Source organism: Euleptes europaea, chromosome 4 (assembly GCF_029931775.1).
Source record: "Euleptes europaea isolate rEulEur1 chromosome 4, rEulEur1.hap1, whole genome shotgun sequence".
NCBI lineage: Eukaryota > Metazoa > Chordata > Lepidosauria > Squamata > Sphaerodactylidae > Euleptes > Euleptes europaea.
This window is the reverse complement of record NC_079315.1, coordinates 15966243-15989582: the sequence shown is the minus strand read 5'-3', so window position 1 is coordinate 15989582 and position 23340 is coordinate 15966243. Positions and strand designations below refer to the sequence as shown.

The window sequence follows — 23340 nt, the reverse complement described above, 5'->3', positions numbered from 1 at the left end:
GCCCAGCCTCCATAGGGATGATTAGGGTTTCGTTTCGCCTTTTACTTGTGTTAGGTTTACAGAAACAAACAGAAATGTTTGGAAAATTAAATTTCAGTTTATTTTTGATCAAAGAATTATATACCCACTGACATACATGGTTAAGTAGATGGATGACGATGGGTAGCCGTGTTAGTCTGTCAATAGCGGTAGAAAAGAGCAAGAGTCCAGTAGCACCTTAAGGACTAACAAAATTTCTGGCAGGGTATGAGCTTTCATGAGCTACAGCTGTAGCTCATACCCTGCCAGAAATTTTGTTAGTCCTTAAGGTGCTACTGGACTCTTGCTCTTTTCTGTGGTTAAGTAGACTACACCATTCTATTCTCTGCACATATTTCTAGTTCCTGTTTTGTTTTGTGCTATGTTAGTCTGGATTATGGTAGATTGATAATGGGTGGGGGGGCTTGTATCATCTGTGAGAGTCTGTCTTCTTGTTGAGTAAGAATTCCAGCCCTGCAAGCAGGATTGTGTGATGTTTTGGATGCTGCACCAGAACTGAAGCAGTCTATCTGAGCAATGACAGTGTAGCATTTTAAACAGCAAGTTGCCCCTAAAGATCTGCAGCCGTTATTAACTCACTCTGGTGCTCGGTCTAGGGAACTTGTCCCCCAGAATTGGCCATAGACCTGGGAACTTGTCCCAGGCATCAACATGACCAGTTATAGAACTGGACAATATTTTTCCAGTCCGTGCGGGGAAGGCCACAGGGGGCTCCCCATCTCTTAAATGTGCTTAGGAGGGAGGGAAATGTTGTGTCTGTACCAGGCTGTTTTGCAATGTGATTAGAGGGAACCATTTTAAGAGGCAATATCTAGTCAGGTTGCAGAAGAGTTGTACTGGTGATGTGTTTTGTCTTGCTTCTTCAAGTCAGTTGTTGAAACCCCGTTTCAGGCTGGAATTGGCTTTTTTTCTGCATCTTCAAGCTACCAATTAACAGGCTGGCGTTGAGCTAAACTGCCTTGAATTTCATGTCAGGTCTTCCTGGACAACGTGGAAACGTTCATCAAGCAAGTAGACAACGTGAATCATATCAACTTGTTCCTCACAGAGCTGAAGTGAGTATTGCTTTGCCTTGTGATGGGGTTTGGTGGGAAAGGGGGAAGGGCTGAACCTGAGGAAATCTGTGACGGGTTCTTCCACGTGAGTGTTGAACGGACATAGCAGTCATGTGGGGCCATGTGAGTCAAACTGGGGATGTGGAACAGAAGGGGTGATTAAACCTTCCCTCCCGTGGCTTCTCTGAGTTGTTCTTATCCCCAGAGGAAAAGAAAGCAGGTACTTTCTCCTCATCACCTTCTGATTTTTCCCCTTTCCAGGGTGAATTGTAGCCCAGTATGTGTTCAGTTTTCATCTGTGAAGTGTCACGGGGAGGGAGAGCCAACCCCCCCCTTTGCATTATGGCAGCTATTCTGTTTTTTAAAACATTGGCTGTTCCCATTTTTACAATTGCATTTGACACATTTGGTGAAGACCGGATGAGAGGCGAGTCATACTTTTTAAACATATATGGTTCAGTGAGGTGACTTTACTGATAGGAAAGGTGTGTACATGCTCGGCTGTTAAAAAAAATTCCACACCACGAAAAGTGAAATTCTGCACTCTGTATAAATTATGCAAATGAAATCTGCATAATGTTGCTTTGCATAATTTATTCTGATTTTGGTAGGCATGGCTTGGAATGAGGAGTTTTCTAGGTGCTGAAGCCCCAACCACTGGAGAACCTCTCTGGCTTCTGAGATCTCACCTTTGCAGCCATAAGGACTAGAAACTTTAAAAAGAAGCATATTGATCATTTATACCCTGCCGTTCTTCCGCCACTGACATTACGATGCTCTCTGGCCTCCCCATTCAATTAAAAAATATATATTTTGACACAGTATTTTTACACTTTGTGCACATTGGCATTATGGATTTACTGAGACCCATCTGCTCTGTTTTTATCCGCGTCTTCTTAGAGAAGAAGATTTCACAAAGACTATGTACCCACCCCTAGAGCCCAGCAGTGCCCTTGAACGGCTCGATTCTGATGGTAAAAAGGTGAACGTCATCTGCGACGCGATGAGAACAACCATGGAGAAGATCAATGCTCCTAAGTAAGAAACATATGAATTACTGTTCAGTACCTGTGGGTATCGAAGCCAGTTCCTGACATTCTGTCATGCTCTAGTATAACCAAGAATTGGTACCTGGGCCAAGTGATAGGAGCAGGCTTGGTTTTTAATGGCTAGGGTCCTAAGGTCTCCCCCATTTGAAGACAGCAGTGCATTTCTGAAGATTTTCCCTTCCTCCCAACCTCTTTCCCCAGGGTAGTTGGTAGGGAGAGAAATACAGCTTTTGGGCTTGAGGTGGGAGGAACATTCCCTGCCTCCTTTCTTGGGGCCTGGAAGCCATTGTCTACTTCTTTGGGACAATGACATCTGTGGTGAACGGGCAGCGGGGAGTGGAGAACCCTCAGCCTTGCAATCCCATTCATTCATCAAGGCTTTGGGTATTGTAGCAGACTAGGGTTGCCAGGTTCCTCTTCGCCACCGGCGGGAGGTTTTTGGGGCGGAGCCTGAGGAGGGTGGGGTTTGGGCAGGGGAGGAACTTCAATGCCATAAAGTCCAATTGCCAAAGCGGCCATTTTCTCCAGGTGAACTGATCTCTATCAGCTGAAGATCAGTTGTAATAGCAGGAGATCTACAGCTAGTACCCGGAAGTTACACATATACAAAAAATCCACTGAATATGATGGTTTATATAGTTTATATAGTTTCTGCGCCCTGACCTGGATGGCCCAGGCTAGCCTGATCTCGTCAGATCTCAGAAGCTAAACAGGGTCAGCCCTGGTTAGTATTTGGATGGGAGACCACCAAGGAATACCAGGGTTGCTGTGCAGAGGAAGGCACTGGCAAACCACCTCGGTTAGTCTCTTGCCTGGAAAACCCCATAAGGGGTCGCCATAAGTCGGCTGCGACTTGACTGCACTTTACACATACACACATATAATTTCTGCAGACCTTAGCGAAAGAGAGGCTTGTGCACGAACAGCATGGTCTGCCCATTTAAATATAATTAATCTGCTTGGCAACAGGAGCAAAATCAGAAAATCAAGATTTTCCTGTACAGTAAAAATAAGCAACTGACTTCTGATGAAGCTAATGCAATTAGCGAAACAAGGATAAGATTCGCGAAACTTTGTAAAGGTGTATAGATTGTTTTGTTGCATATCTTGAATTATTTGTGGAAATCACACTTTTGAAATTATATAAACCATCATATTCAGTGGATTAGTGGTATTTTTTTTGTATATGTGTGCTCTAGGTACCACTCCCCTTTTGGTATTGTATACTTAATTACCTGGAGGTTGGACACCCTATAGCAGACAGAGTAAGGGATCTTTCTAGATATTTAGTGCAGTTTAATCCTGCCCTTCCTCCAGGGAACTCAGGGCGATACACAAGGGTCGCCCTTCCCTTTTTTCCCTCATAACAATGCTGTGAGGTAAGTGAGGTATCGAGAGTGTCTGGCCCCAGGTCACTCTTTCACAGCAGTGTGGAAATTTAAGCCTGGATCTCTCAGATCCTAGTCAGACCCTGTTATGCCACACTTGTTCTGTGGGGTTAAGCCAGCTTCTCTGCTTGGTATTTGTGTTTTGGTGGTAGTGGTGAGTGGATTGGAGAAAGGGCCAGAAACCATCTTGATCTCCCTGCTTGATGGTCCTTTTCACCTCAAAAAAAGAGGAAATGGCTGCTTCTGTCAAAACTGGCCCCTGTTATGTGAGAGGAGGCAGTTTTCTTTGCAATGGTTTTCATGGATGTTACTAAAACTCCTTTGGTTTCTTGACATTCCTGGGATGTTTTTGCCTACAAACAAATCTTCACATTTACTTCAGACTTTGCTTCGGGAAGAGTCTAGAAGCAATACAGGGATGTTTAGATCCATTGTCACCGAGCAGTTTTGTTCATCTCATTGAAACACCGTTATTTGGCTGCTTTCCCTTGAGAATTCCTAAATTTGCTTTGAATTTTCGCTTTGCATGAAATTTCAGTACCAAATTGAAATATCCTACCTCAAGCAGGAAATTTGACATGGAGAAATGGAAAAAGCACCACAAATACATTGTTTTTAAACTTTTCTCTCTGGCCTCTCTAGATACTGCTTATCCATATTGACCTCACATGTGAAAAAGAGCCCCCCAGAATTGGAAACTGCTCTTCAGAAGATTCGCGAGCTTCGAGGTGCAGTATTAGAATAGAACCGATTGGTCATATTGTAAGCAGTTAAAAGTGGATGTAGGGGGTCTTGTATTAAACCCCTTTAGTTTGCATCCACTATTTATTTATTGTAGCTTTATCCAACCTTTCCTCCAGGGAGCTCAGGATAGCTTACACAGCTTTCTCCCTTTCCTGTTGTATCTTCATAACATCAAACAACTCTGTGAGGTGGGCTAGGCTGAGAAACAATTACTGGCTTAAGGCTACCCAGTGAGTTTCATGCCTCATGAACCCGGATTTGAACACAGGTCTCCCCACACTCTAACGAGTATACCACTTTTACTACTGGATAACCCTTCTTCCAATATGAACCTCCCCCCCACTTTGGTCTTTATCACGGGGCCTACCGCAGGTGCCTAGTCCACGAATTCCTTGTTTGTCATCTACTAGGGCAAGGGCCTTCTAGGTGGATGCTCCTTCCCTCTGGAACAAACTCCCCAAGGATATTCTTACCCTGCAGGATCTATTAGAGTTTCGTAAGGCATGCAGGGCTGCCTTGTTTTGCAGCATTTAATTAACCAAGATAATAGGTGAGCTGGCTGGCTGTCCAGATTTGTTCCAGAGCTGATTAGGGTTTAATTAGAATCTATTGTATTGTATTTGTTTGCATTTTATAGGTTTTGTTATCTATTCAGGTTTTAATGCTATTTTATGTATGCTGTGAACCACCCTGAGTCCTCTGCTGGGGAGAGCATGTGGGTTATGGAATGAATGAATGAATGAATGAATGAATTCTCATCATTCTTGATAATCACCAATCTTGTTAGATGGACTAATTGTGGGATATGAAGCACAAACAAACACGGTGCTTGTACATAGTCCAGGTTTGTACATGGTGTTTTTGCCTTCTTTTGCAAACATAGTTTATATTATTTATTTAAGTTTGAATTGGGAAATTTGGGTGGAAATTTCCCGATTCAGGTTTTCCCGGAAAACCCACATTGCTGCTGGAAACTCAACTTTTTATCATGTTCTTCTGTTGTTACCATAGGGTGAATCACCCACACGTTGTCCTTTTTGTAAGATTAGTTTAAGTGAATTGATCGGGCTTGTGCTCATGTTATTAATTAGGCAAGCATGTATATTTCCATGCCAGGTTTCCTTTTGTATCATATAGCGAGGGGTATGTGCGCGTTTCCTTTCCTTTATCCCTTAGAAGCTCCTTGATCCATTGATCTTGAGCAGCGTAAAGCTAATATTTGAGGGATATGAGGACTGAAATAAATCTTGCCACTGACAATGTAGCCTTGGGATCCCTGTCACTTAATAAAAAAGGCATTATGTCAGACACAGAGGCATTAGATTTATATGTTAAAAGGGGAGAGATAGAATGTGATCAAGGTTCCTCATAAAAATGGCATATGTACGTGTTTCAGTCCATGGTTGTTTTTGCAAGTGAAGTCTGTTTTGTAAAGGATTTTAATTTAAAACTACAGAGCAAGCTCCTGCAAATGCTGGATCCACCAGTGTAGAAGAAGCGTTGAAATACCTGCTGTACTTGGTGGATGTTGGCGAGTTGTATGATTATTCCCTGGGGACGTACGACTTTGATTTAGTTCTCATGGTTGCGGAGAAGTCTCAGAAGGTAATTTTTTACCTCGTGGTTCTTTTCCTACCAATTACATCTCATTTAATGTACTAACCTAGCTGTTGAAAGGAAATTGTTAGAATGTAAAAGATGAGCAACAGTTACTACCACCGCCACCCAAACCAGCCAGCCCCCGCAACTATTCCAGACTGTTCTTTCTGGGCAATTCGTAAAAAGTGTTCCCATTTAACTTTTAGGGTTGCCAACCTCCAGGTTGTTACAACTGATCTCCAGCTGATAGAGATCAATTCACCTGGAGAAAATGGCCGCTTTGGCAATTGGACTCTATGGCATTGAAGTCCCTCCCCGCCCTCCTCAGGCTCCACCCCAAAAATCTCCAGGTATTTCCCAACGCTGAGCTGGCAACCCTATTAACTTTGGATGGGAAGGTCATCAGAATGAATAGGCACTGGGCTTTGGAACATTTTTGCACCACAGACTTAATGCTCGTTCCTGTGCTCCGGGGAATCGTGGGAATCGTCATTCCCTGAGGAATTTAGCAAAGGATTTAGCAACACCCTGCTCAGAAGTAATTTGTATAGGTTTCAGTTGGGGGTTCCTAGAAAATATTCTTTGGATGGTAAAATGGCTACACATTCAGGGAAGCTGAACAGAAGCTTTTTAAAAGTCCCACCCTCAAACACGTTCTTTAGATGTTGTCCCCTGGCTGGTGCTGTTCCTGGGTGCCATTTTCCCGCTTTGTCTTCACTGAGTTTGACTTCATTTGTCCTCTGCTGCCATTTAAACGGATTGGCTTTGCTGACTCATATGATTTTATTAATGAAAGAATTTGGTGTCCTTGTATCAGGAATAATCTTGTAGCATCATCCTTATTGAGCTAACTTTCACTGGTATATTGCCCAGTCTTTTCCAAAATGACAAAATTTTACTGTATACCTTTCTTATTTGTTTTCCTCAGGATCCTAAGGAATATCTCCCATTTTTAAACCAGCTTAAGAAAATGGAAAGCAATTACCAACGATACTCGATAGACAAACATTTGAAGAGGTACCCAAAGGCTCTCGGTCACCTCAGTAAATGTGGTAGGTAGAGATATAAATTGCCAGAAATTTTGAAATTATGATTAAAGAAACATTTTTTCCCCATTTGGGAGTGAGGGTGGAGTGAAAATTTGCGGGGAATTTTTTTTTAAAATTTAATACTTTCTTATCAAACCAAACTTATTTTGCTGCTTTAGTAATATAAAGTTCATAACACTGTTAGCAGGTTTGGCACATTATTAAATTAAGAAGTGTGAATATCTTTATTTAAATGAAAATGTAAATATACTCAATGTTATCATGGTGGATAACATGGTGGTTATTGTGCTCAACCAGAGGGAAGATGTCCTCCAACCAAGGAGGAAAAGGGAACAAATAAGGAACGCTAAACAGAAGGCTAGCAACCACCATATGAGTAATTATATATACACACACACATATTCATTCATAAAATTGTGCAATAATATAAATACCATGACAGTGAATGTGTCATGCAAAACAAAACCATCCAATATAATTACAAAATAAATAATGAAATTAACACCAATGAATTAACAATTAATAAGAAAAAAGGATAACATTTATACATAGCAACAGAGCAAGGAAAAGAGCATAAATATCAACATTGTACAAAAAGGTGAGGTCCCAGGTGTGACCCGTTTTGATACTGTAGTGTGTTCTTCAGTTGGTACAATGGAATGTCTTCATATCGCCAGGATGTGAAGAGTGGAAAAATAACCAATGTGAGTCTTCTAGCAGCAGAAATCAAATATTAAACAATTACTGCTGAATTGTGACATCAATCACTCCTTCCAATAATAATATAGCATCTGCTGTATAGCAACAACTTTGGGAAAAACATTTCTTCTAACCTACCAGATGAGGTTAAATGAATCTGTCCCCCTTTAGAAAGCAGATACAAGGCTTAAGGGATAGGGTTGCCATCTCCGGATTGGGAAATACCTGGAGATTTTGGGGGCGGAGCCTGAGGAGGGCAGGGTTTGGGGAAGGGAGGGACTTCAGTGCCCTAGAGTCCAACGGCCAAAGTGGCCATTTTCTTCGGGGAAATTATCTCTGTCAGCTGGAGACCAGTTATAATGGCAGGAGGTCTCTGGCTACTACCTGAAGGTTGGCAACCCGGATTAATGGACCGTTCCTTCCCTCCCTCACTTCCCCCTGCAAGCTTGTCTGAGAATTAAAATATTTAACGTTGCTTCCCAAATGTTTTGGCTGAGCACAAACTGAACTGTTTGTTCCTGGACACCTTAACAATGAAATCTGTTCTCTGGCACCAGAACCGACCCAGCCAAAACCGGTCCTAGTGGGTCCAGGTTGGCCTGTTCCAGCGCATGCCATGCTTGGCTTGCTCCTCACAAGGAAGCGTCTTTGGTTGCAATTTCAGGGGCTGAGCATTTTCCAGAGTTCCTGAACTTGGTGCAGGATCAGAGTTTATATAAAGAAGCCCTGCAGCTGCACCCGCCGGACAGTCAGGAGAACAAGGTGGGTGGAGCCCTGTTCTCCTTTTCAGGGATTTGTGGTATTACGTTGATCTTTGCACGAACAAGCAGCCTTGTGGTGGTGATGAAGAGCCTGTTTCAGGCCTTGTTGCCTCCTAGGCAGATAAACTGACAATGCCTCCAGGAAAGTTAAAAGCTGAAAGAGAACAGGTCTTAATGAGCCGAGGGCCAATTTAATTAATCCTTTATTTCAAAATGTGGAAATGTCAAAACAAGTTATCTGGCAGTACGAGGGCGCAGGTGACGTGGCTACTATCAGATACAAATGATTCTATTTTGTCTGCGGCAAACTTTTTAGGGGCAATAATTAAATACCAAAAGAGTAACACTAAGTAAGGCATTTTTGTTCCTTTATTTTCTGCTCAAGGCTATATGCTATATGAGCAGTACTAGATAGATATATTAGGGTTGACAGGTCCCTCTTCGGTGGGAGATTTTTGGGGCGGAGGCTGAGGAGGGCGGGGTTTGGGGAGGGACTTCAATGCCATAGAGTCCACTTGCCAAAGTGGCCATTTTCTTCCAGGGGAACTGATCTCTATCAGCTGGAGATCAGTTGTAATAGCAGGAGATCTCCAGCTAGTACCTGGAGGTTGCAACCCAAAATCAAAGCACTCCCGTGCCACTACCGTAAGGTTTGGAAAACAGCACAGGAACAATATAGTACAAAAGTGACAACAACTGTATTGTGTTCTAAACATGCATTAATAAACAAGCAAGTGGGAATACACACAAGTAGCACATTTTACAAATATATACAAATTATACAATCCACGTTCGATGCAGTCTTTGTGCAATACAGTTTTCTTAGTATATATTAGTAGGAATCTTCATTAAAAAAAGTCCATAAGGTACATATATAAATGATCACTAGATGTTCATTTGGAAGGTATAGATGGGGATAGATGGATAGCATATGATGGCATATGATGTTTGTTTTTAATTGGATATATTTTTATAAGATCTCAAACCACAGAGCCTGGTTCACAAAAAAGAAATGCATGAAAGGCTCCTCAGCGAGAAGCTCGTGAGCCGGCATGGCTGAGAGTGCAGGGCCATAGATGTTCTAAACCTGGGCCTATGGAATTCTGACAAAGGGGGGGTGGGCGCATCCACAGAATGGCTGCCACAGGAGGCAGAGCCCCCCCCACACACACACACAGGAAGCGAAAGTGCAGGGGACATGAGGAGTAATTTTAAAATATACTCTGGGAAAGAGGAGTCAGAGAGAGAATAAAATCAGCACGGGTGGCAGCTGACACTAAAACAATGTTATTTTAATCTGCGCAGTCAATCAGCTCTCCAATGGCCAATCAAAAGCCCTGCTGGGAAGGAGCCCCACCTGGCCCCACCCACTTTCTAAAAACATTTGGCAGGTGCCAGGAAAGGTGTCACCCACTGGCACCACGTTGGAGACCCTTGTTCTAAACAAAGAATAATAGATGAACATTCCTTAAAGAGAGTTTGTCTTCAGTTGCTCATCTTCATCTGCAATGTGCAGCTGTAAGGGAATGTTGAGTGTGTGCTGAGAGCAATGATGAGACTCAATAGGCCTGTCCCATGTCTGCATGCACTTTGGAACATTTCCCAGAATCCTCTGCAATACACAGGTGAAATAAACAGTGGGTTCCACGGCAAACAAACCAGTTGTTCAACAGGTAGTTACCTGCTCTGCCAAAGCAACTGTCTGGTTTAGTTTTGTAGTCCTTGGGTCAAAAGAAAATCAGCAAACACTGCCACCCCTCTCCTCCTGGTTTTACTTTTCTTTGTTGGCTTTGTCTCGTAGACCATCAGCGATGCCTACGGAGAGTATTTGATCCAAAAGCATTTCCCTGAAGAAGCAGGGCTGGTCTTCTTCCGATGCGGTGCTTTTCAGAAAGCGCTGGATGCCTTTCGGATCAGTGGGAACTGGAAGCAGGCCCTCTGTGCGGCAGCTGAGCTTCATTACACGGAAGATAAGCTGGCCAGCTTGGCAAGGACCATAGCAGGTGAGCATCCATTTTGCAGGATGGGGAGGGGCCATGGCTCGGGGGGGGGAGGGGCCTCTGCTTTGCATCAAGTAGATCCCAGGTTAAACTTCCAGCATGCCCAGTTAAAAGGATCAGGGAATAGAAGAAGAAGAAGAGTTTGTTTTTATATACTGACTTTCTCTACCACTTAAAGAAGAATCAAACTGGCTTACAATTGCCTTCCCTTCCCCCCCCCCCCACAACAGACACCCTGTGAGGTAGGTGGGGCTGAGAGAGCTCTATGAGAGCTGTGACTAGCCCAGGTTCACCCAACTGGCTTCATGTGGAGGAGCGTGGAAACAAATCCAGTTCACCAGATCCAATCCACCCAACTGCTCTGGAGCACGGGCGTGATGACGTCACTTCCAGTTTTACTTCTGCTTTTGCAAATTTTGGGCTTTTGAGTGTTGAATCAGCTGTGGCGATGTGGCGCTTCCGGAGGTAAAACAGGGAGTGCTGTCATTGCACACACTCAGCCGCCCCACCCCCAGAACCTCCTGTCGATCGGGAGGGAGGACCTGGCAACCCTACCAAGGAACCTCATAGTCACAAATAGAGATGCCAGCCTCCAGGTAGTTGAAACAAGAGCTACAAGTGGCCTTTTGTGGCATAACTATAGGAATACTGAACCTTGTTTTAATACACAACTACATGTTATGTTCAAGGTATTTTTCTGATGCTGAAATGTTGTATGTTTTTTGGTTCTGCTTATAGAACATAAACAACAATAGAGACATTGTATGTTGTAGTAATATTTATTATATATATATTAGTGAAACAACGTTCTTGGTAATACTTTTGAAAATAATTCTGAAAATATATAGAAAAGTGGAATAATAATTGCTCGATGGTATGCCGATAAAGGTATTGAAATTGAAAAGTGGAATAATTGTCTAGTTAGCCATTAGTGCTGCTCAGCTTTTGTTTCAACTACTTGAATTCAGCACAAGTTTTTCTTCTTGAATATATAGCCTCCAGGTAGTAGCTGGAGATCTCCCACTATTACAACTGATCTCCAGCCAATACAAATCAGTTCACCTGGAGAAAATGGCCGCTTTGACATATGGACTCTATGGCATTGAAGTCCCTCCCCTCCCCAAACCCCACCCTCCTCAGGTTTCACCCCAAAAATCTCCAGGTATTTCCCAACCCGGAGCTGGCAACCCTAGTCACAAAGAGGGCTTTGATCTCTTGAGAGGCCCTCAGGCTCTCTCCCTGGTTATCATTTAATGTCTTCTTTCTCCTGTGACTCATCCACACCCAGTCTCCGTTCTTCCTCCCCCTCTTTATTTCCTTCCTTCCTTGCTCTTAATTTGTGCCAAATCTCCTCCCCATTCCTCAAAATTTGTGGAAACCTTGATCAGTGGAGCCAGAACTGTGCAAAGAGAGCAGGAGTTGCCATGGTATAGAATTTATATGCTCTGCTAGAGACAAGGTATTGCAGCTTGCATGAATATGCAGCGTTCTGTTGTTTACAGGTAAGATAAATGAATGAAATCCTCTCCCATTAACTTGATCTAATTGTTGGGAGAGTTTGATATGGGAGCAGGCTTACGTACAAGGTGGAAGACAGAACTGTTGATCTATTTAAGTGATGCACAGGCAGAACTTGTTTCAGAGGTTATATGATAACCCTCTTCAAGTACTTGAAGGGCTGTCATATAGAGGAGGGTGCCAAGTTATTTTATGTTGCCCCAGAAGGTCAGGCCAGAACCAATGGGTTGAAATTAAATCAAAAGAATTTCCGTCTAGACATCAGGAATAATTTTCTAACAGAGCGGTTCCTCAGTGGAACAGGCTTCCTCGGGAGGTGGTAATCTCTCCTTCCCTGGAGGTTTTTAAGCAGAGGCCAGATAGCCATCTGTCAGCAATGCTGATTCTATGACCTTAAGCAGATGATGAGAGGGAGGGCACCTTGGCCATCTTCTAGGCATGGAGTAGGGGTCACTGGGTGTGTATGTGACGGGGGAGGTAGTTGTGAATTTCCTGCCTTTTGCAGAGGGTTGGACTAGATGACCCTGGTGGTCCCTTCCAACTCTAGGATTCTATCAAACACATGATCTACTTTCCATACCTAAATCAAATGCTCTCCTTTCGTTTAGGGAAATGTGTTGAGAAAAGAAATTTTGGTGATGCAGCAGTACTCCTGGAACAATATGCCAAGGTATAGTCCCATTTCCCCACCCACCCTCTTAGCGCTTCTCATCCAAATTCCCGGCCTAGAGTTTATTACCCTTTATTTGATCCATCTCAGCACTAGCTTTTTGGATCCAGCTGGGATCTAGCCACTGACATCATTTTAGCCATCTCCTGACATTCCTATCAAATGCCAGCTCAAAGTATGTGAAACGAATTTGCTGCAACTTCATTCCATGATTTGTAATCCTTTTGTTTTGGTTTTTGATTGCAATTCTGTGGATAAGTTTGCATGCAGGCAGTCCATAATCAGAAGTCCATGCTTCAAGGTGGCCCTAACTAAGGGGTATCAAACTCAATCATTACGAGGGCCGGATATAACATAAATGTCACTTGGTCGGACCGGTCCATGCCTTGCCAGGCCAGATTGGAACTGGAGGGAGTGGCTGCCTCGGCTGAATCGTGGGACGGATAACAGCTCTCAAGGGGCCGGATCCGGCCCATGGGCCTTATGTTTGACACCCCTGCCCTAACTCTTTCTCTGGTGCCAGGTAGTAGCTGGAGACCTCCCCCCTATGACAACTGATCTCCAGCTGATCAGTTCCACAGGAGAAAATGGCCGCTTTGGCAATTGGACTCTATGGCATTGAAGTCCCTCCCCTCCCCAAAGCCTACCCTCCTCAAGCTCCGCCCCCAAATCTCCAGGTATTTCTCAACCTAGAGCTGGCAACCCTAGCCATTAGGGTTGTAATGCAGAACCTCCTTTCACCCTTTGCCAGGGAGAATGAGCAGTCAGCAGAATATCAGTAAATGTTTTCCTACCTCTTTTCCAGGATTACGAAGAGGCCATCCTCATCCTCTTGGAAGGGACCACCTGGGAAGAAGCCTTGAGATTAGTAAGACCCTTTAAAATTGCCAACTCCCTTCCCATTATGGACCAGCGGGAAGAGTTTCTGTTGGTCACTTGGTAGCAGTTCTGATGCGGACTTTTCATTACCCTTTTCCTCTCCTAGATTTATAAATACAACAGAACAGACATTGTGGAGACCAATGTCAAGCCATCTCTGCTGGAAGGTAAGATTTCCCCCTGTTCAGCCAGCGTAGTGTAGTGGTTAAGAGCGGTGGTTTGGAGCGGTGGACTCTAATCTGGAGAACCGGGTTTGATTCCCCACTCCTCCACATGAAGCCAGCTGGGTGGCCTTGGGCTAGTCACAGCTCTCTTAGAGCTCTCCCGGCCTGACCGACCTCACAGGGTGTCTGTTGTGGGGAGGGGAAGGGAAGGTGTTCGTAAGCCGGTTTGATTCTTCCTTAGTTGGTGGAGAAAGTCAACATATAAAAACCTCTTCTTCTGTTCCAGGGGATGTTACAAATTGTGATCCTGTGAGCAAACTGTAGGGATTGAGTTTAGAGCCAGCGTAGCATAGTGGTTAGAGTGTTGGACTACGATCTGGAAGGGCCAGGTTCGAATCCCCATTCTGCCATGGAAGCTCGCTGGATGACCTTGGGTCAGTTACACACCCTCAGCCTAACCTACCTCGCAGGGGTGCTGTGATGATAATAATGTAAGCTGCTTTGGGTTGCCATTGGGGAGAAGTTAATAAATAAAACATGATGTGACAGTGTTATGAATCAGCTTTTACTTGGGGGACAATTCAGATGGGGCATAAGAGCACAGTTGTACCACATGGACTGCACGTGGTGCATCTGTGAATGCTTTTCACATGTTTTGTTTTTTAAGGACCCTCTCCCCATGTATGGAAAGCTACTATGTCAAGGAAAAGGCTAGGCTAAAGCTAAAACTCTGTTTCCTGATACACTGATTTTTCATGTTCAGGATTTAAAAAAAACAACCCCAAAGTTATTTAACATAGAAGTATTAGTTGCTAAATTTTGCCTTGGGATATGTAAGACTCGGGGAATGATAGTTAAAGCTGTTGTAAAGCTGTAGACATTTATTATTCCGTTGTATTGAATCATTGTTTTAAATCTGGAACTTTTGTTAAATCTTGTTATAACTTTTGTTATACTGGTCAAAGACAGCAATAAATTTTATGAAATGTCACAGAAGTATTTCTTATAATGCTGGGTTTGTAAAACCTTTCCTTGGTGATCTAAAGCCTGCAGCTTCGTAACTGTGGGCGACGGATTCACGACAGACCGAAGCAAATCCTTCTTTACTTAATGGATGATTAATTGGTGGAATCGCAGCCAGTGAACATAGCGATGGGCGTGAACATAGCTGGCTTGGAAATGGGATTGAGAGGGTTCGGGGAGGAGGGGTCCCTCGCTGGCCACTAGCCATGGTGACGGAAGGGAACCTCCATAGTCAGAGGCAGTCTGCCTCTCAATCCAGGTGCTGGGAGGCAACATCAGAGGAAGGTCTTGGCCTCTGTGCCCAGTTGGTTAGCCCCCAGGGCAAAGGGTTAGCTTCTCTGAGAAAGGAGATGCTGGAGTAGATGGACCACTAGTCTGATCCAGCACGGCTTCTTACGTTACAGGGTTTGAGTATCAGGTGGAAGGTGGAGCTTTCAATATGTTAAGTGATGCAGGGGCAGAACTTGTTTTCCTCAGACAGGATGAATAATATTGCTTCGTTCCATGGGTAATGGAAAGTCTCCCCCACTGTTCTCACCCCTTTAGTCCAAAGAAATCATTTGGCATTCCTTGAAACTCAGAAAGCAGCATTTTCTCGCCACCAGAAGCGCCTCGCTGTGGTCCGGAAGCTGAAGGAGCAAGCCCGAAATGAACTGCAGGGTATGTTCTCTTCCACAACGCTGATTAGTAGAGTCCCTGGGCAAAGCAGTGAACTGGGAGATGGTAAAGGCTGCTGAACTTGGGTCCGGAAGATGTAAAGCCAGCGTGGCGTAGTGGTTAAGAGTGGTGGTTTGGAGTGATGGAGTCTGATCTGGAGAACCAGGTTTGATTCCCCACTCCTCCACATGAGTGGCGAAGGCTAATCTGGTGAACTGGATTTGTCTCCCCACTCCTACCCATGAAGCCAGCTGGGTGACCATGGGCTAGTCACAGCTCTCTCAGCCCCACCTACCTGACAGGGTGTCTGTTGTAGGGAGGGGAAAGGAAGGTGATTGTAAGCCGGTTTGATTCTCCCTTAAGTGGTAGAGAAAGATGGCATATAAAAACCAACTCTTCTTTTTCTAAACTGAAGTTCCGAAGTGAGCTTGGTTTTCTCTCAGGTTGAAGTCACAGCACCCTTGCTGAGCGATCATAGAAAGTCCATTTTTCTCATCTTTGGCCTGCCATTTGCAGTTCTCCTTTGCTTGCTTGAGGGAGTCTCTTCGAAGAGAAATGAGGGAGGGGAGTGTCAAGCATTATACCCTCTTGAAGTGTTCTAGACTCAATAAAAAGCTGACAGGGGGAAAAAATAAAGATTTAGGAAGAAAGGTGAGGTAATTCTTTCTCCTGTGGTAATGTTTTACAGATCTGGAAGCCCCAAACTGCCCAGAATCGGACCTCTTTTCTGATGCCAGCAGTATGGTGACAGCCAGTGAAGCAAGTTCTAAGTATTCTCAAAGTATCTCGAGAATATCGGCGTACGTATCTTGTCTTCATGGTACCTTTTAACCTGTCGATCCTGCTTTTCTTGTCGCATGTTTTGGAATGAAGTCTGCCCTGACTGTCTCCTTCCGATATGATGGCTATGGCAGATTATCTGTTGGGGGATCTCCTGTATCAGGGGCTTGCAAAATCGTAGGGCTCTTTCGGAATTAAGAGAACGGGCAAGGCTGCCCCAACAAAATGGCTGCCACAGGGCTGTGTTCAATCACAAAACCTAGGAAGGTGTCACAAAACGTTAGGAATTCACACACCAAGAATTCTGCTTTCCTGGGGGAAGCTGTTTCCAAATGGATGCTCCCTGCAGGCACAAAGCCAGCGTGGTGTAGTGGTTAAGAGCAGTGATTTGGAGCGGTGGACTCTAATCTGGAGAACCGGGTTTGGTTCCCCACTCCTCCACATGAGCGGTGGACGCTAATCTGGTGAAACGGGTTGGTTTCCCCACTCCTCCACATGAAGCCAGCTGGGTGACCTTGGGCTAGTCACAGTTCTCTTAGAGCTGGGTGTCTGTTGTGGGGAGGGGAAGGAAAGGTGATTGTAAGCTGGTTTGATTCTTCCTTAAATGGTGGAGAAAGTCGGCATATAAAAACCAACCCCTCTTTTTGTTCTTCTTCAGAGTAAGTCCCATTTTATTAAATGGAGCTTACTCCCAGGAAAACTCTCTTAGCATTGCAGCCTTAAAATTCCCTGCACATAGAAAACTAGTATGTCAGGGTTCTATCCAACTTCCTCTCTAAAATGTCAGTGGGAACTAAAAATTGGTCTACATGAAGACAGTCAAGTGCTACTAAATATGCCTTCTCGCCCCGGTGTTCCTCTTATCTCCCCCGCCCCCATCCAATCATCATTTGCTTTGCTGCCCTCCTTAATGGGATGTTTCGCATGTTCTAGACGTTCTTCGAAGAACCGCCGCAAGGCAGAACGCAAGAAGCACAGCCTAAAGGAAGGAAGCCCCCTGGAGGACATTGCCCTCCTGGAGGCTTTAGGGGAGGTCGTCCGGAGTGTTGACAGTCTTAAAGGTTGGTCACTGAAGTTCTCTGAGCTGTTGATGAAATCTGAAGAAGAAGACAGCTGATCCTGGAAAGGGCTGTTTGGGGAAAGAGGAGTAAGAGCTAACGATCACCTCCAGAGAGAATCTCAGAAGTGATTCTGTGGCAGAGCCGGGATTTGTACCCACGTCTCCCAAGAACTAGTGCAGTACTCTTGCAACTACATCACACTGGCTCCTAAAGCCCACATATCCAAAGATGCTCCCTCGCCCCGATCATCTGGTAAGTTGGTATCCAAAAGTTCTTGAATGCCAAAATATGGAGGAGACAAACATTCACTTTCCCTCTACCAGTCTATAGAGAGGCAGCATGGTGCAGTGGTTAAGAGCAGCGGTTTGGAGTGGCGGATTGTAATCCGGAGAACCGGGTTTGATTCCCCACGCCTCCCCATGAGCGGCAGACTCTAATCTGGTGAACCGGATTGGTTTCCCCACTCCTACACATGAAGCCAGCTGGGTGACCTGGGGCAGGCTGACCCATGACAACCTTGTTCCTTCCTCAGGTGAGGCACACAGCCTTTTGAAGTATCTAGTCCTCTTTGGCTATGATGGACAGGCCCAGGAGCTGCAGCAAGCCCTTCAGGAGACCCTTCACTTGATGGAGCGCTTCCTTCCTGAAATCTGGAGCCCAGAGCTGCATCCATCCCAAGCCAACCCAGTAAGAGTCTTCTGCCCTACCTTGATGCATATGGTGTAGGGCGGGGGGTCCCCAGTCTTGAGGATTTTGAGATTGGAGAGTGGATGCCATCACAAAATGGCTGCCGTGGTGTGCTGGTGCCAAACATGAAATGTCGGGAGGTTGCAAGCCAAGCTCTGCCTATGATAGAGGCAGCCGTTTCCAAACTTGTACTCCCCTGCAGATAACAAGGTGGTGCCTCCTGAGTTTCTTCTGAAACTCCTCCTGGAGAGCCAGCATGGAGTGGTGGTTGTGGTTTGGAGCGGTGGAGTCTGATCTGGAGAACCAGGTTTAATTCCCCACTCCTCCACATGAGTGGCGGACGCTAATCTGGTGAACTGGATTTGTTTCCCCGCTCCTACACATGAAGCCTGCTGGGTGGCCTTGGGCTAGTCACAGCTCTCTCAGCCCCACCTACCTCACAGGGTGTCTGTTGTGGTGAGGGGAAGGGAAGGTGATTGTAAGCCAGTTTGATTCTTCCTTAAGTGCTAGAGAAAGTCGGCATATAAAAACCAACCAACCTGGTTCACCATATAGAGTCCATCGCTTTAATCTCTCCAGGATCAGAGGAGCATATCTATTATATTAGGTGCTGTGGAACACAGGCAGGACAATGCTGCTGCATTCGTTTGTGGGCTTCCTACAGGCACCTAGTTGGCCACTGTGTGAACAGACTGCCGGACTCGATGAGCCTTGGTCTGATCCAGCATGGTCTTTCTTATGTTAAACCACCTCTATTAGTCTCTTGCCTTGAAAACCCCATAAGGGGTCACCATAAGTCGGCTGCAATTTGATGGCACTTTACCCACCACAAGTATCCTCAAAACATCTAAAAAGATTTGGCAGAAACAATTAGTCTATTGTTGAAGAAGGCTGTCTTACTCTTGAGTAAGCAGAAGTTGGGACAGGAGAACAAGGAAGCACACCCACACAAAAAACCTTTGGCACCTTCTAGAGCACTGGTTCCCAACCAGGGGTCCATGGACCCCCAGGGGTCCATGAGAACTAAATTAAGGTCCACGAAACAAAGTTATAAACCCATAATAAATTAATATTTTTCAATTAAAAGTTCTCTATTATAAAAAATATTTTCAAATATTCTAAGTTTAATGTTTAACTAACAGTTATGATTAAAGTTTATTTTCAAATTCTCGGAATTTTTATTTTGAACCTTGGGGACCCTGCACCGAACAAAAAAGTCCTAGTGGTCCCTGGTCAAAAAAAGGTTGGGAACCGGGACCACTAGGACTTTTTTGTTCGGTGCAGGGACCCCAAGGTTCAAAATTAAAATTCCGAGAATTTGAAAATAAACTTTAATCATAACTGTTAGTTAAACATTAAACTTAGAATAATATTTGAATATATATTTTTATAATAGAGAACTTTTAATTGAAAATGTTAATTTATTATGGGTTTATAACTTTGTTTCGCGGACCTTAATTTAGTTCTTGCGGACCCCTGGAGGTCCACGGACCCCCGGTTGGGAACCAGTGATCTAGAGGGAGCGCCATTGCTAGTCTGTTACAGCAGCAACCAAAAAAAGTCTTTTGGCACCTTAAAACCTAACCAGTTTATTTTGCTTGTGTTGACTAGAGGCTGCTTCATTGGATGCATGGTGTCCTAAGCACTATGCATCACATAGAACAATAACTCCCTTCTTGTGATTTATAAAAGAAGTCAGGGAATGTAGCAAGAGGTGGATGCAACTTTAATTGTGCTGAAAATAAGGTCCTGCGTTGCGTATGTAAAACACTCACTACTGCTAATTTCTTGCAATTTTAGGTTTGGGGCCCCAACTCAACTGCTAATAGCATTACAGCTGCCTACAACCAACAGAAATGGACGGCTCCTGCAATACAAGGTGAGAAAAACTAAGCGGTTATGTGGTATCAATGAGCATGTATTGTACGTACGCTCAGAGGCACTCTTCTTTCTCCACACTTTCCTGGGCTAATCCCTGGCCATCAAAATCGGTTTCCAGGGTTTGTGTGTTTGTTTACTTCATTGATTCCCTTCCATTCTCCCCAATGGGGGACCAAAGCTGCTTACATTTTGCTCTCCCCCATTTTATCCTCATAAGAACCCTGCGAGGTAGGTCAGGTTGAGTGTGAGGAACTGGCACAGGATCACCCAGTGTGCTTCCATGGCAAGGTGGAGAGTCAAACCTTGGTCTCCCAGATCCTGGTCTGTCATGCTTAGAAGAAGAAGAGTTGGTTTTTATATGCCAACTTTCTCGGCCACTTAAGGGAGACTCAAACCAGCTTACAGTCACCTTCCCTTCCCCTCCCCACAACAGACACCTGTGGAGGTAGGTGGGGCTGAGAGAGTGTGACTCGCCCAAGGTCACCCAGCTGGCTTCGTGTGGAGGAGTGGGGAAACAAATCCAGTTCACCAGATTAGCCTCCTCCGCTCATGTGGAGGAGTGGGGAGTCAAACCTGGTTCTCCAGATCAGACTCCACCACTCTTAACCACTACACCACGCTGGCTTTGTGCCTGCAGGGAGCATCCATTTGGAAACAGCTTCCCCTATGAAAGCAGAATTCTTGGTGTGTGAATGCCTAACGCTTTCTGAAACCTTTCCAGGTTTTGTGATTGGACACAGCCACCGTGGTGGCAGCCTCCCTAGGGTCATTCCATAATGAGTTCTAGCTCATTAATCTGGTTACCATGAAGCAGGCAACGTAGCAAAGCTCCGGACACTGTTCTACCAGTAAGAGATCTCAGTCAATCACCTGCTCATTCCCATATTAAAAAGTAAGGCAAGCTGCAGGTCTTTCCCTGAAGTGGCAAGGCTCCATCAGTAAAAATTCTTCTGTTTCTGGTCTATTTTGAGCAGTTAACACACACACACACACACACGTATTTATTTTCTTTATTTTTAGTTTTCCAGCCAGTGTGGTTTAGTGGCTAAGAGTGGTGGACTTTAATCTGGAGAACTGGGTTTGATTCCCCACTCCTCCACATGAAGCCAGCTGGGTGACCTTGGGCTAGTCACAGCTCTCTTAGAGCTCTCTCGCCCTCACCTACCTCACTGTTGTGGGGAGGGGAAGGGAAGGTGATTGTAAGCAGGTTTGATTCTCCCTTAAGTGGTAGAGAAAGTCGGCATATAAAAACCAACTCCTCTTCTTCCTCACTGAGACAAGTTTCAAGATGGAATACAAAATGTCAAAACAGTGCAGTACGAACTATATAAGTAGTACAACAGCCAATACAAAAACTGAACTACAGAAATGAGAAAACCATGCAGTAAAAGTAAGATAATGCATACAATAAATAGTGTCGTAAAATACAACCCAATTCTCTTTATAAAAACGCCCTCCTGAACAATTCCATTTTCTTAACGTAATCTTCTTTCCCTAAGTATAAAGCTTATCCCTCTGATGTTAAAAGAAAGAGCCAGCATGGTTTAGTGGTTAAGAGTAGCAGACTCCGATCTTGAGAACCGGGTTTGATCCTCCACTCCTCCACGTGAGCGGCAGACTCCAATCTGGGGAACCAGGTTCAATTCCCCGCTTCTCCACATGAAGCCTGCTGGATGACCTTGGGCCAGTCACAGTTCTCTCCCAACTCTCAGCCCCACCTGCCTCCCAAGGTGCCAGATGGGGGTGGGGACAGGAAAGGCAATTGTAAGCTGCTTAGAGACTCCTTATAGTAGAGGTATACAGCGGGGTATAAAAACCAACTCTTCTGTGCAGATTATTTATTCAGGCTCTTTTCATACTCCCTGGGCCTCCTTTCTCCCTCCTGCTGGGAATTTCGGTCCAGGCCATGTGCCTGTCTATGACTCAGCTGTAGCATCAAGGGATGGCTCAGAAGTGGGTGACAATGCTGACATCCACAGGAGGGCAGTTTGACGCTGCTAAACGAGTCGCGTGCTGCAATTTGCTGGAAGCACCATTGAAACTCGGTTCCACATGGCACTAATATATACATTTAGAGCTCTCTTCCCATCAAAATCCATCCCTGTGGGCAAGACCCTGCTATATGTTTACTCAGAAGTGTGTTCCCTTCGGCAAGCTTCCCATTTCACCCTGTAATTCTGTCCCATTGTTTTCAAGCTAGTCAATTCCTTCCTGTTCCTTTTGTGGCAGGCTGGTTCTCTCTCTCTCAACATTCAGGAATCTGTGTTTAATGATCCTGGGGAATAGGGGGAGAGATTGTTCCTTCCAGGAGGTGGGAAGGAACTAAGTGCTTTGTAGCCAGTCAGAGTCACACTGCATAACGTTTAAATTATTTGATTGTAGTAGCACAATTGCAATATAATGGCTTTGTAAACAAGAAAAAGAGCGGCGGCTTTGGCAAACTACAAAGTGCAAAACGAGCACTCAAGCAACCTCCATACAGGAGCTGATAATTTACAATTAAATCATGAATGAAAAAGGTGATGGAGCCCTTCTCCCCCTGCAGGACAACAGAAACCAATTACCTTCACTGGGAGAAGGAAAATTTAAAGGGCCGATAGCCCTGGCAAGCGCTTTGGATGTCCACAAGGCACTCTGTATTACATTTTTTTTTAAAGTAGACAAGAGCAAGAGTCCAGTAGCCGCTTAAAGACTAACAACATTTAGTCTAACAAAAGCCTGCTGGGTGACCTTGGGCTAGTCACAGTTCTCTCTGAACTCTCTCAGCCCCACTTACCTCCCAAGCTGTCTGTTGTGGGGAGAGGAAGGGAAGGCGACTATAAGCCTATTTGAGATTCCTTGTGTGTGTCTGTGTAAAGTGCCTTCAAGTCGCAGCCGACTTATGGCGACCTTTTGGGGTTTTTATGGCAAGAGACTCACAGAGGTGGTTTGCCAGTGCCTTCCTCTGCACAGCAACCCTGGTATTCCTTGGTGGTCTCCCATCCAAATACTAACCAGGGCTGACCCTGCTTAGCTTCTGAGATCTGAAGAGATCAGGCTAGCCTGGGCCATCCAGGTCAGGGCTGAGACTCCTTAAAGGTAAAGAAAATCGGGGTATAAAAACCAATTGTTCTGTTGATGCCCTGGCTCATGTTTCCTTTAATGGCTTATTTTTAATAGCTTTGCTTTTAATGGTTTTGTTTTATTTCATTTATTCTCTAAATATCACTTTCTCTTGGCTTTGGCTATTGTTTTGGACTAGCTAAACTAATACTGTCACATTCTTGTATTTTTTCTCCCCACCCAGTTCCTGAACTGTTTATGCCTCCAAAACTCGACAAAAGCATCCAGTGGAAGTTGAACCTTCTGCAGTAATCCTAACCCCGCAGCTGTTGATGAATTTTGAGGCGTTTAAGCATGTTACACGCACACGCCCCATGCCGCAATGGGTCATGTGTCCTGAAGTATGCAAGAGCAGGACAAAAGCAAACGAACATTGCGGTCAGGATGTCCAATTGTGGACTTTCTCCCCATCATTCTACTGCACTGTTCAGATCTATTACCTGGATAAACAGGGGCACCTCTCAAGGATATGCCCAGCAAACTAAATCAACAACTTCAGTTCCTTGATATTGTTCCGTTGTTTCAGTACAATATT

At 44.7% G+C, this 23340-nt stretch overlaps 1 protein-coding gene across 1 annotated transcript in view; it reads left to right on the top strand.

Moving 5' to 3' along the window:
- The window catches only part of ELP1 (elongator acetyltransferase complex subunit 1), a 48870-nt gene extending 25813 nt beyond the window's left edge, over window positions 1-23057 (top strand). Inside the window, exons 21-36 of the mRNA XM_056848933.1 lie at window positions 1015-1094; window positions 1995-2132; window positions 4174-4259; window positions 5732-5880; window positions 6803-6926; window positions 8287-8384; window positions 10185-10386; window positions 12510-12571; window positions 13377-13439; window positions 13557-13617; window positions 15184-15297; window positions 15983-16094; window positions 17008-17135; window positions 17668-17822; window positions 19623-19701; window positions 22990-23057. Of these exons, the coding sequence (XP_056704911.1) occupies window positions 1015-1094; window positions 1995-2132; window positions 4174-4259; window positions 5732-5880; window positions 6803-6926; window positions 8287-8384; window positions 10185-10386; window positions 12510-12571; window positions 13377-13439; window positions 13557-13617; window positions 15184-15297; window positions 15983-16094; window positions 17008-17135; window positions 17668-17822; window positions 19623-19701; window positions 22990-23057 (1719 nt within the window). The remainder of the gene's footprint in view (window positions 1-1014; window positions 1095-1994; window positions 2133-4173; window positions 4260-5731; window positions 5881-6802; window positions 6927-8286; window positions 8385-10184; window positions 10387-12509; window positions 12572-13376; window positions 13440-13556; window positions 13618-15183; window positions 15298-15982; window positions 16095-17007; window positions 17136-17667; window positions 17823-19622; window positions 19702-22989) is intronic.
- Window positions 23058-23340: the final 283 nt, after the last annotated feature.